Source organism: Cyanistes caeruleus, chromosome 15, assembly GCF_971803275.1.
Source record: "Cyanistes caeruleus chromosome 15, bCyaCae1.hap1.1, whole genome shotgun sequence".
Taxonomy (NCBI): Eukaryota; Metazoa; Chordata; class Aves; order Passeriformes; family Paridae; genus Cyanistes; species Cyanistes caeruleus.
Window position 1 is genome coordinate 10440822 of NC_141715.1, and position 14361 is coordinate 10455182.

General features: G+C 41.3%; 1 protein-coding gene across 28 annotated transcripts in view; it reads right to left on the bottom strand.

The window, feature by feature from the left end:
* The window catches only part of RAPGEF6 (Rap guanine nucleotide exchange factor 6), a 123113-nt gene that overhangs the window by 59839 nt on the left and 48913 nt on the right, over positions 1-14361 (bottom strand). The window contains exon 1 of one of the 28 annotated variants that reach the window (XM_086851624.1): positions 1620-2354. The exons of 26 other annotated variants lie outside the window; for them this stretch is intronic. In XM_086851624.1, the coding sequence (XP_086707750.1) occupies positions 1620-1673 (54 nt within the window). In that variant the 5' untranslated portion in view covers positions 1674-2354. Of the gene's footprint in view, positions 1-1619; positions 2355-14361 lie in introns of those variants that run through there. One more of the 28 variants, XM_023936087.2, reaches the window with a different exon arrangement.

The following is a 14361-nucleotide window of genomic DNA, read 5'->3' on the forward strand; positions in this document are numbered from 1 at the left end:
CACAGGGGTCAAAAAACTTTTATTTATATTGTTATTTTACCCTTATGAAGCCTTTTTTTGAGCACAGGCTTTTTTGTGGTTTCTCACTTCAGCCCAAACTCTGTGGAGAGTGCAATCCCAGCTGAAGCACCAAGGTGACTAAAGCATTCCTAGTTTTTAAGCAGTATTACAACATTCAAACCTTAATAAGGTCAGTGCAGGTAAGTCAAGCTTAAGTAAACTTGGCCATCCATAATTAAAGTCTGCAGAGCAGGAAGGGAAGAAAGAGTCCATATTTACACTGGGGCATGGATGGTAATACAAACAGGCCAGGATTTGCCAGCAGGAGCTCCAACGTGAGGAGCCACAATTACCTGTGTGAACACACAGTGCCCAGCCACCCTCCAAGACCACAACTACCTGCAGCTCCACTTCACCTGGTGATGGGGTGGACTCAGCACACATGAAACAGCCAAAATTCAGCCACACATCCACCCACACAATTCCACGCTGGTTTTGGCATCCACACAGGGAATCCCCACAGCCCAGAGCTTGCGCCCCCATACACCACGAGCTTTTCTTTACATTACACCAGACATAAAAACCAACCAGAGAAAATCAGGCTGGACAGGGACTCCACACATCCAGCTGGCTTCTCCCTGTGCCTCAACACACACACCATCATGTCATTGAGGCTCTAAACTTTTTGGGACCAAAGTCAACAGTGATGTCCTGCTCCAAAGTCAATGCTGTATCTCATGCTGCCATGAGCACAAGGCTTTTGCCCACTGCCTCCAAACACCAAAAAGTTGCATAGTCTTTTTTCTACCCAGTAAATATTAAATTATAATAAAGAAATAATAATGAATATATGCCTGGCCCTAGATTTATAAGGCAAGTTCTATGTCTTAAGTGACTACTTCTTGGTAGTAGCCTTAATAAAATACCAGAAACTCAGCTAATTTTTCTGACTGAGCATACCAAACAGTAAGAGTCTCATAAATATTGTATTTTTAATTTCTTTAAAGGCTTTTATCTCAAAGGTGAGTTTGCTCGAACATTCTAGCTTTCATTATGCCATTTAAAAGAAACACCCCTCCCCAATTTCACAGAAATACTGTGTTCTCAGACACAAAAAATAATTTGCGTCCTTTAAAGCTAATTATAATTACATAGTTCAGCTAAATAATTAACCAATTCCATGCTGTTGCACAAAGGAAACAAGAAGTACAGCTCCACACAGCTTGAAAATTAAAACATCAGTGGGTTTGGATATCAGTATTTTCAAGTTAGCAAAATATGCCAGCAGTTATAAAAATGTTACACTTAAATAATATTTACAGGCTCCATATACACTTCATATTTATAGGCTAAAAAACAAGCTTAACACATTTCATAAGCAATTTTTTTTTTTTATACTTGCCAGTAATTTTTAAGCTATTGGGATATAAAAGAATTCCATGACTTCTAGGTTTCCCCCCCCACCGTTTAGAAATAATTCTACAAGAATAGTTCATGCATAGCCAGGATTCCACTACCTTCAATCCAGCATGCTGCTGGGATGAGAAGGGAACATACAGCCAGCACCAGGGCTGTCAATACATGTCACAGAAATACAGCACAGACAAAATCTTACTTACTTTGGAGGCCCAGGGCTGTAGGCAGTTGGCGTAACATCGAACAAGAAAAGCCATTTCTTAGGCTGAGAAAAAAAAGTTTTCTTTCTCAAATAAAAGCCACAGGGGGAAAAAATGAGAAAAATCCTTTCTGCTTTCTCTTTAAAAATCATAAAGCAGCAATGTACAATATATGCAACTTCTCAGGCTTGGATTTCACACTGAATTCAATTACAGCTTCCACTAGATTGAGGAGTTTTCAGTATTGCAGGGAGTTAGCAGCAGCAGCAATTCCTATAAAAATGTTCCAGTTTTAACAAGCACATAAATTCAAATCAAAATGTTTCCTAGCTTCTCAAATACAAATATCCATCCGTTTCTCCAGGCAAGAGGCATGCACCTAAAAAGTGCTGCTTAAATCGAATGAATTCAGAAATAGATTAGAACTGCAGGATAAAGCAACAATACATTCAAAAGCAAGGTATGAATTCTTCAAAATTTTTTTCTCTTCTAGAATGCATTTAGAAGTGGCTTAACTTCGGGTCCATTTTCAGAAACTTCATAGTAATATCGTAGTTGAAATTTTGCAAAGGTTCTTCAGCATTTTAGGTGATCCAGGAATCCCACACCCTGGGATATTAAAGTTTCTTCTTTATACTCGTGTCCATCATAACTGCAGAAATTGAATTCGCATCCAGACTGTAGCTCCAGGATATATGCTCTAACAGGTTTGCACTGTGGAACGTATTAAAAGCCTCTGCAATACAAACCCTCTTTTCTTTTTCCCCCCCCCTCCTTCTTTTTTTAAATGCCGTTTACAACTCTGCAGTGTCGCTTAGTATTCTAATGCATCAGTCAGATAGCACGACTAATCCACACCTAGCTTTTCCAATTAAAACATTTCTGTAATGCCAAACGAAACAGGACATCCATAGCTACAGCAAGGCTGACTGCTGGAGTCCTAATTCCTACTATCTTTGCTTGCTTCTCAGCAGCTCCCTCAGGAGAAGCTCCCATCGATTGGATGCTCCGCAGCAAGATGAAATATCTAATAAGGAGGAAAGAGAGTGGGAGGGGAACGGAGCTAAAAGGATGACATCACCTGTATAGAAAGCCTTTAGAAACTGCATTAGATCAATTGGCTACTGGATCTGCAGATGCAGCCGACAGAGCATCTTCACTGACCTAATATAAACACACATATCAGTACAACTGCTCAGCAAACACCCTGCTTCGCATCCATTTTTATATAAATTTATATATATTCAGGGATGTGCTGTAACTCCGATTATTTTCCTTTTTCTAAATAGTTCTTTTTTTTAATTAATCCCATGTATCTACTAACACTTTCAGCAGCATTTAGGTCGATTATTTTAATCTCTGAATTCAAATTTAGAAATAAGTAAAATAAATATCTGTAGCCATCCACATGCACACAGATACACACATCATCGGCTCACAATAAAAAAAAATATGCTTTTATAAATGTGTCATACTAGAGACTCAATATTTTTATCTCATCCTACACAATACAGAGATTTTATCCAGAATGAGAAGTAAATTTATTAAAAAGTGAGGTTTATAATCCTCAATTTTAATGGGTTTGAAACATTTTAGAAGTTTTGGGGGGTGGGGCTCTTTTCCCTGCTCAATCAAGACCAATTCCATTTCCAACCCAATTTGCCTCAATTCTGCAGTAGTCAATTTAGTTCTATAATCTCTTTTTGCAACTAAAAACTGATGTATTTGAAAGGAGCTCAGTCTTGGATGGTAGCCCAGTATGCTGAAGAGATGCTCCAAGGAGGGATCTCAGATCCCACACCTTTGAGCCAGGTCAGCCATGATGCTTTTGGATCCTAGAAGGCAAATGACTTCTGCTACTATGCAAGGGAGGAAAGGTAGGAGGAAACAGGCAAGGGGTGCTGGTTCTGTTAAAGTCATAATTCTGGTCTCTGGATAATTTACTTCATCTGCAAGAAGGGGAACTCACTGCTTTCCTCTTTTTGGAAAGAATTTTTGATGCCACATCAGACTTGAGGGTATTTCTCCAAATCAAAACTACTCCACAATGGTTTTACCTCCTGTGTGCAAATGGAGCTGGCAAAGGGGGCCTGCTGGTACCAAGGGCCAAAAGCACCTTTTTTGTCTTGTTTGCTTGCTTATTTTTGAATATTGAATCATGCAGTTTGAGCAATCCACAGAAAGCTCTTTTTCATCTACTGTGCCAAGATGGAAGGAGATTTTCACATTTTTTGAAGCTAAGTTGTACCAACAGGGCACTGCTCTTGATCTCACGCCAAAAACTCCTCAGCAGTCATCCAGGAGCTGAATTCTTCCCAGTATATAACCCAAATTATCACAGAAACATAGAATATCTGGAGTTGAAAGAGACATACAAGGGTCACCAAGTCCAACACTTAGGATGTCAACCATGAATGACCTTCCCCTGGTGCCTTCCAAAACCATCCTAAAAGGAAAAGACTGGCATCAATGTCTGAATTTACTCAACCTCTTATCAAACAACAACAATAATAAACGAACTGGGGTCCACAAATATTACTTTAATTTGTTTAATTTGTATTTAAACATAAAGGACAATCTGAACTTCAATCCTGCACTTGCAATTTTTTGCAAAAACAGTCTATTTGATTTCTAAAAGCTGAAAGCAATCTAACTACTTTAGATTTTTACAAAGCACTACACAGCTACACAAAGAGCTGTTTCTTTTACTGCTTTTTCAATACTAAACAATAGGCTAGATATGTGAGCTTCATCTTACACATGACTGTATTGCCTCTTTTCTAATAATTCATAAAATTGTATTTAGAAGCATCTTAAGTGTCCATAATGCTACAGTCATAAATGCTCAGCAGCAATGAACACCCAAATACTTCCATGTGGTGTTACCTGCATTATGGTTAGCATAATCACAATATATATCCAGGAGAAAAGAACCCATGCAGCTGAAAAAGCCCTCTCCCTGCCTGCCTGCCCCTGATACAGGCAGATCTCCACCTCCCAGATTCATCCTGCTGCATTGTGTGACAAACCCGATCCAGCACAGATTTTGTCGCAGATGCCATATTCTGCAACTACTGTAAACACCAGCTCAATAATGGGAACAAAATTCTATTTCCTCCTAGTTTTGCCTTCAAGTGCAGATGACATCATCCCTGTGGCCGTGCCGCCAATGAGCGTGGCGGCTGCAAGGGTCCCGGGGGGCTGCAGCCCACGCTGCGCAGCCGGCCCGCCCAGCCCCGGGTGGGGGGAAAACCTGACCTACTTCCACACCCCAGCTTTTGGGGCATCCCCCCACTCCTTTCTGCTTTCATTTATTTATTTTAACACATGCCTCTCTGCAGCCCCAGCTCCCTGCAGCACAGCGCTTAAGTTTTTTATAAATCATCTGTTTAATAACAAATCTCAAAACTAGAGCAACTCAGAGATGAAAAAAAAAATCTGATACGAAGGCTTGGTAGTGATCACAATTGAAATACTTGAAAAGAGCTACAGTATTGAGCAGAATCACAAACAGAAAATCACCAGTCACATTTTAAGCCAGCATCCAAGTTTTAAGAAGATCTTAAGGAAAAAACAGTATACAATCACTGTATTAAAGGGAGTCTTTGTTCCTTAAAACTGATTTACCATGCTGAAATACAACTCCATAGATTTCTCTGCATCATTCTCTTTATCCTCCCATAATGCTACCTGAATCCTCCAGACTGTTAACCAAATCTGCAAGTTCTAATTGTCTAACCAGAGTAAGTCACTGAAAAATGGGATGTTTTTAAAAGGATAGTAAAGCCTTTCATAATTTAAATGCACATTCAGTTAGGCAGGATTAGAGTCTTCCCTTGTTTAAGGACACCACAAATGCAAGCCTTGCACAGGCATGAAGCACCGGCAGCTGCTGGCAGAAGGTACCCCACAAGCAGCAGGACTTTTCCCTGATCAATCAAAGGAAGAAAAGCCCATTGTGCAATTCCAGCGGGGAAGACAGTGACGGTCTCAAAGCCATCACAACCCTGGCTGAGGAGGCAGAAGCTGCTGGCCGAGGGGCCTGGGGCTGTGAGCTGGGCTTAAGGACTTCCGTCCTTTTGTCCTCAGAGCCAGGCAGGCGCTGGCACACTGTCCCTGCCACACTGCATCCCGCAGTGCTCAGACATGAACAGGCACCTTCCCTTGCCCCCCCATTTCTAGGGCAGCAGCTCCCGTCACATCCTGACTTCAAGCCCAGCTGGGGGCTGGGGAAGGCAACCGCTGCTCAGAAGGTGATCTGTCACTGCACACACTCAGGCAAAGATGTTTCAGGCTAAAATAATTCATTTTAATAGAGTTTTCCGAGTGGAAATTGCCAAACATAGCAGCATAATGCAGAAATATTTTAACATTAAGGGCACCTGCATCAAGAGGTTATTTCCATAGATTTGAGTACTTTATATATTTGTGGACAGACAGGCGATAGGGAGCGAGGGGTGGAGAAGGCAGAGCCCGCTGCAGACCCTGCCATTCTGGCACAGCTCACTGGATTCAGCATCACTGCCATGCTGCTCAAAGGGTCTCCCCACCTCTGAACTTAAACACCAAAAATAACTCATTGTATTCTAGTGGCACGGTCAGCCCCTCATTAGGGCTTCTCAGCAAAAAATAGGAAAAAACATACAACCTCCACCCTGTTCCTGACTCTTTTAGGAAGGAGGGGCAGTGAAAGCAGCACCAGAAGCTCCTGTTCCATTTCAGGGTGACATTCTGTGGTGCTACTGCATCCTTACACATGTCGCTTTCCACGGTAGCACTTACTAAAAGGCTGTGGAAAAATCCTACCCAAAGACCTGTAGGACTTATATGTAGTATGAAAACATGATCCATCCTAAGGGAAGAAGCACGGGAGAGCAGGGGGAGAGCAGGAGGGGGAGGGCAGAGACTGTCATCATCCCTTAAGTGATGTAAGCTTCTAAATATAGCACCAGCAACACAGGAGGAACAATGAAAAGGCACCATGGATTGAATTTCTCCACTGCTTTCACACCACCCTGACTCTTTTTTCAGCTGCTGTGTTAAGCAGGGAAAGGTCATCTTCTATTTGCAACAATTCAGATTTATATGGCTTATAATAGGTTTATAAATTACAGCTCTCTCTCCTGCAGCTCTGTGTCACGCACGCACTCTGCAGAACCGGGCAGAGCATGATCCGCATCACAAACAGGGATGACGGCAGTGCTGAGGAAGGGGGAAGCCCCTTTGCTATGGACTCAAACAAATAAAGTTCCTTTCAACGGTTTGAACTGAAATGATTCATACCATGCTCCTCCCTTCCTTCCTGACATCTCATTTCAGCAAGGGGTGGGGAAGTCTGGAAAGGTCTGCAATCCAAAAATCCCTGGTGATGAAAAGGTGTGGATACCAACCCCAAAAAGGTCAGTCTGGGGGACTGAATCCACTCAGAGACACAGAAAAGACAGAATAGCTAATATCCCACAGCAGAATTTCCCAAACAGATTTTTGATTTTGCTCATTAAGCATAACCTCAATTTAGTCTCAAATCTGACATCACCTCCCAAACCTAAAATGGACCTGGCTGTGATTTCCTCAGCTCACAGTGACCCAGGAAGACAGGTGGGGTCTCCCATTTGCAAAGCCCATAAAGGTGTATATATTTTTTTTTTTCACTCCACAAAAGTTAATACAAAAATCCATACAAAATAACACTATTTCTTCCCTCAGTTATTCAAAACAGCATCTCAGGTTAAACCAAGTAAATTGAGTCTATTTAGCTACTTTAGGTAGCTAAAGTACATAAAGTACCTTTCACAAGAAAAAGCCTTCTGATTAAACAACCTTGAGAATAATGCATTAAGTCCACAGACGAGGTTTAAAAAGTCATGAAAATGCCACTTTCAGCATTTCTTTTGTCTTTTTGCTTCAAGATTAACACCAAACTGGAAGCCTCCAGTGGGAAGGGGGGAGGGATTTGACTCCTACCAAAATTTCTCTCCTAAGCAAGGGAAACTTTGAACCATCCACTCTCATTTATTAGTGGTCAGTGCATCCAGTTTGAATTGATCTAACAGATAAAGCAAGGGGTGAGCCAGATGCCATACCAGCACTCCAAGTTGATAAACCACAACTGCTAACCAAACTTTAAAGGAAACAAAATCAAAATCATAATACAAGTATTGTGGCTACTTTACCTCCAGCTAGAAACTTCATCACATAAGAACAAAACCCATTAATACTCAGCAACAAAAAGCCAGTCTGACTTGCAAGAACGAGGTAAGGAACAATGACAAATCAAGATACAATGATGATCCCATTTAGTCCAGTATTTTATCTGTCAGATATTTCACTATTAAGAAAGATGCCACATATCAAATATAAAACTGCAAATGCTGTTAAATGTCATTAGATAGTAATCACTTCTATGCCAAAACCAAAGACACTCATCTAGCTATGTGGTTTTCATGCCAAGTTTTTCCAAGGAAAACAGAGCATCCAAATGCTTTTAATTATGCACTGACATTTTCTGATGGTGATTTTTATTGAAAATTGCTCAGGATATTCTCCATCTCTAATCTGGTCCATGAGGCTTACAAAGAACAAGACTGAGTTGATGTGAACTTCCATATTCTAAGTCAGCAATCCATTTTACCTTGAACACAAAGTTAAAGACAACACCATCACAGACCTTTAAAGAAATCCTTCAGTGCTATGTGACATTCAATCCAACAACTCCAACTTACAACTTTACAAGGCTAACATACAAAATAACCCTTCAAACGACTACTTTTCTCTAAGGCAGGAGAAACCTAAACCTCAGTGAAAGACTGAGTTGGCTACAAGTGAGACTACAACTAGACTGTTATATTTGAATAGAGCATATTGGACAGAAATAGCCCAGATGGAAGACAGAAAATAAAAAACAGGTCCAGGCATGATACCATCTCCCTGCACACAGGGAGACCAGCTTGCTGGCTACTGTCAGATTCCTACAAGGAGCCACCTAATATGTCATTTCAAGAGACTGAAACAATAATGTTAAAAACAAGGATCAGAAAAACAACTGCAACTCATACACAAAAGATTTTTAAGCCACCAAAATGAACAAAACATCTCACTGGTGCAGAGCATCTTTTACCATCAATGCCCAAGGGACACAACACAGTATGAGCAGTGGGCACAACCCTCACACATCATTCTCCACTGAGTTTGCATAAGAGGTTGCTTATAAAAAATTAATGATTTTGGAACTGCCACCCAAACCCTTAGGGTCCATCAAAACAGATATTAACTCTCTGAACATGCTACATAAAATATTTTCTCAGGCATTTTCCAAGGAACTGAGTTAATTTCCACCATGGTGTAAATTTGTCTATGTGTTAAAAGGAGAAAGAAACAGATAACTGGTTATTGTGTGAACAGCACAGTAGTGAGTGAATTTTTACTTCTTGTGGTGGCAATTTGCAAAATATTTTGAAGTTTTGTAAGGTTTTTCTGCCACAAGAGTACATCCCTCCCACAGTACTGTCAGCACCAGATGAGGTCAAGATTTGAGCAACTCTCTAGATTGATCCCAGTCAACAGAGTGGGATGGTTTCCCTGCAAATGACAGACTGTGTTCTGGATCTGCTTCCAAACAGTTCCAGGCTTCCTGGTGAAAGTGCTCACCAGGTAAAAAGGCTGATGTGTTTGGACTGGAAGTAAGAAATTAGTGTAAAAATATCCATAAGTTTTTCTTGAATTATCATAAATGAGTGCAGTTCTGCTGTTCTGCTGAGCAAGGGGAGGGCAACTTGCTGTGGGATGACCCTGGGGTCAGGGGTCCCATCATCACCCCAACACCTGCGAGGGAACAGACAGATGTACAGCTGAGTGCTAAACTTACTCAACACGGAGAAAGGTTCAAAAACAAGTATTTGAGGCAAGAATCATAGAAGAGGTTGTGAGAGACCTTAAAGCTCATCTTGTTCCAGCCATCCTACCATGGGCAGGGACACATTCCACTAGAACAGGTTGCTCCAAGCCTTGTTCAACGTGGCCTTGAAGAGAGAGAAGATGGGTGCTATTACCAGCCTCAGAGAGTAGCTCTCCTTAACAGCAGCTCAGTACCTTGTTCCAGGACCAAAGCCACAGGCTGGTAGGGCAGGACAATGTCTGTCCATGTGTCCTGCAGCAGAAAAAATGCCTCATCCCAACACTGTGGCATCACCCCCCACCACAAGCTCTCCTCGGGGCTACGAGAAGGGCTGCAAACTATTGACAGTAGCCAGACTTCAGTAAGTACAGATGTTTGCTTAAAATAAACCCTCCTGAGTTTCAGTCTGATGTAGTTTCATTTGTGCATCATTCTTAAACTGCTGTTACACAGCTGCACATCACCTCCAAACGGAGGTGATTCCTGTAAGTCATAGTTTACACATAACCTGCTTGTCAAGTCCCAAAAATCTTGAGGATAACTCCTGAAAATAAGGTCTGAAAAACAACCACTTTCATTATGAATAAATTGGGGTTGACATGTTGCATTACATTGTTAGTTTAAAAAAAAATTCATCTGAAAAAAAAGATTTTAACCAAAGGGCAGTATTTTCATTAAGTATTTTTGTACTTTCTGTGCAGCCTATTGAAGTTAGCACTCACTTGAAACTACAAGCGCTCATTAATTGGACTGGGAAACACAAGTGGTCTATGGAAATTCCTAGGAAGATTTTTAATGCACAGCACACTTTGAGGATTGGTGTTTTGCTAATGACCACCATAACCAGTGGCAGACTTTCAAGGAGCCCTTGAAAGTAACACTGCTGACAAAATGAGCAGGCAAAATCAATATGTAAGTATGAGAGAACATGCATTTGGCAATTCTCCCCTTGCTTACAAAAGCAGATGTAAGTGCCCGAGGACAGCTCGAAAGACCAGGGCAAGTTCAAGATGCTGAGCACAGGTTCCCATGCTAGATGCCAGTGGGACCCTGCCAAAGGTTGTTCCCAGCTCCACCAGTGAAGCAGTAGAATCATACAATCACAGTATCGTTAAGGCTGGAGAACACCTACAAGATCAGGAAGTTCAACCATCAATCCAGCAGCACCAGCACTTTCACCAAGCCCTCATTGCCATACCCACAGAGTTTTTTTACACTTCCAGGGATGGCGATTCCAACACTGCTCTGAGCAGCCTGTTTCAATGCTTTACAACCCTTTCTATGGTGAAATTTTTCCCAATATCCAACCTAAAATGTCCCTGGCTCAACCTGACGCTGTTTCCACTTATTCCATCGCTTGTTACCTGCATGGTTCAAGCAGGTAAATCAAACCCTCGTGGTTCCAGCCTCCTGTCAGGGAGTTGGTTGTAGAGCATGATATGGTCCTTTCAACCTCCTTTACTCCAGGCTGAGCCCTGCCAGCTCCCTTGGCTGCTCCTCATGAAGACTCATGCTGCAGATCCTTCCCCAATGTCCGGCCTGGGAAGCAGACACCTCTATACCATTCATTAACAGAGCTGCTTAACCCCTACTTGATTCACAACCTTCTCCCTCACCCCCAAAGCCCAGCCTAATAGTAACTTTCCAGAAAGCAGGGGGCTACATCCATGTCCATCTCCTCTCCTCCACCAGACAGTGCCGGATCCACACCCACGTGCCCTTTGTGTGCGGTCCATGACAAACCGAACCCACAGGGGCCCACACAGGAAGCGAACACGCTGCAGATGCTGCTTCTTTTGATCACAGAAGAAATACATAAAACTGCAAGAGTTCAGAAGAGCTGCAAACAGGGACAGCATTTGTGGGCTTTCCCAAGGTCCTGTCCCTCACAAGGTGCCTGACACATGCTCCAGAACCTAGACACATGCCTGCTCCTGAGCACCTGACAGCTGGGATCCCACCTAGCCCATGCAAAATTAAAGATTGAGACTAGAGAAAATCCTCTATGTTGTTAAAAAACAGCCTCAGGAAGAAGGAACCTGCATTATCTCTTTGTATCACACAACACCTCCAAAGAAAAAATGACAACATTAATTTATGTATCCTCTAAGTGCACAGCAAGTCCCATGGATTTCAGCAAAACCTGAATTTTCTTTTGATTCACAGAATCACAGAATGGTTTGGCCTGGAAGGGACCTTAGAAAATAATCAGTCCCAAGCCTCTCTCACGGGAAAGAATACCTTCCATTATCCCAGCTTGCTCCAAGCCCCATCAAACAAGGCCTTGAACACTTCCAGGGATGGGGCAGACACAACCTCAAATTACTGACCATAAACATGAATTAGAAAAATTTTACCGAAATGAAAAAAAGATTTGAGTTTACAGGTTAGACCCTGTTTGAATTGAACAGTGTCAGAAAGATAAATGCAAAAACTTACTATCTCGGGTTTTATTTTTTAACTGTGAAGATAAATAATTAAACTGTTTACTTTCTTATTACTTGATCCAAGATCAAAACAGCAATTAAATTTTTTTAAAGCACTAGAATTATAATTATTTTTTTTAAAGCATCTTATCATTTAAAAGTCACTTGCTGTTATTCTGGCTGCAGTTTTGCAATCTGCTACTGCATGACCACAAAAGTCTGGGATACAGTTTAACAGAGATGATCACAATTACTTTTTCTGTATGTAAAATACACAGTTGTATTATTACTTCTTTTATAATCATAAAACACGGCTGCATTATTGATTGGGTTGAGAAGTAGACTAAAAAAAGAAATGACTCACTTGTCTCCATTGTGATGCTGCCCTGCTGCAATGGCCCCAGCTCCTGGCTGGATGCTTATCGCCATGAAGATATGCAATCATGCTAACAAATCAAATCTGAAGCAACAGCTGTAATTAACACCAATGGCACATTTCTTCCTAGTCTGTTCATTTTGATTTAGAGTTTTGGCAAATGCGGCCAGTGTCACTTTCTCCCCCTGCAACAGTCAGGATGTTACTGCACAGGTGATGTGCAAGATGCAGAATTACTGAGAGACAAACATGGAAAAGGTCAGAAATGTGCAGGGATGAAGAGATCTGACGTATTTATGGGGATGCTCAGACCTGCCCCAGGCAGACTGACAGCCAGACATACTCGGGCTGTGGCCTCACATGTGACCCACTGTGACAGAGCCACCTCCTCCAGCCCTTCACAGGCAGCAGTGCTATTGTGTATCCTGGAAAAACACTGAAATACACTATTGTCCTTGGGATCTGGTTAGCCTGCTGTACTATAGAGGAGAAGAATCCTCAGCATCAGCAGCAGCTCAACACAGCTTGGGCACACCGGATCTGGAGGAGAGCCCAGCCTGCTCACCAACCCACCAGTGCAGTGCTGGCAAAATCACACCACTGTGCACTTTGAAGATAGAGACAGGGAAACTGTCACTCTCAGGGAAAAGAAAGAACACTGTTCACTGCATTAAACTGTAAGGAAAACAAAACAAAACAAACAATAAAAACTTGAACCACAAACAGGTAATTCTGCAGACAACCTTGTGAAATAACACTGTTCTATGAACCACAAAAATCCAGCAAAGAAATCTAAATGGTAACACCTTCACCAAAGAAACCAAGCAGATGACCCATTTTTAACATTAGCTCATTTGAGGGAAAGCAGGGATGGAAGAAATTTAAGATACCCATAATAATTAGAATGTCAACTATTCTGAAGATACACAGTTAAATCAAGAACTAGAACTCTTTTACTTAATTAAGAGGCATAAGAGAAAAGAAGAGCTTCAAGGATATAACATTTAAAAGTAATAATTTAAAATATTATTTAAAGTATCTGCATATAAATCTTGGTTTTGTGGCCAATCAGATATTTCTGCAGAACAAGTTCCAGCACTAACAAGAAGTACTCCATGTGAGAAGTAGATGTTAGCTCATGTCACAATCCAATAGGTAATGTTCTACAAAACATGAATTAATCTAATTCATAATCACAGTATATTTAATGCGCAGAGATTTGCATTCTAAGGTTAATGGAGATCACACAGATAATTCCCCTTAAAAGCAAGCCCAAGAAATCTTGTATTTAAGGAAATAATCCTAGTTGTATTAAGAGAATACTGAATTTCATTATGTAAAGGATCTGAGTTTTCTTTAGAAAGCAGAAAACTACTTGCACATGAGGGATTAGGCATGTAAAAACTTAAATGGTGTCATACTGAGCATTCCAACATCAACCACGGGAGATGGACTGGAGTCCATGTGGAGGCTGGAAAGGTCCAAGCCCTCCCCAAGCACACAGGACTCACAAAAGCTCCATGAGGCTGCATTCAGCATCTGTCACAGAGCACTCAGCAATAGGCTAGGGAGTGAAATACAACTCTGTGCTCATTCATTAGCATTATGCCTGACAGGAAATCTGCTGGAGAGTTTGTAAACACTTTTCCCACTCTGGCAGAAACCTTATTGCAAGTTCCTGTAAAATGGAAGTTTGACTTACCCTCCTCCTTATCCTGATCCCATGCCTATAGCAGAGCTGGAACTAGATGATCTTAAGGTCCCTTCCAACTCAAACCATTCTATGATCCTACCCTTCTCTCATGTATTACCTAAAAGGTTACACCATGAAATCTGTTTGTCAAGATCACTGGAAACCAATGTATGAGCACATTCATACAGGTATGGAACTAACCACACGTAAAATAAATTTATTACTTTACTAGTTTATAATGGAATATCGAAAAATATAACCAAACTTCTCCTTACTTGTCACACAGGCAGCTTGTTATCGTGTTTTGATTCCTTAGTCACCTGTTGCGTTACAAATTATTTTTTGCTATCTTAAGT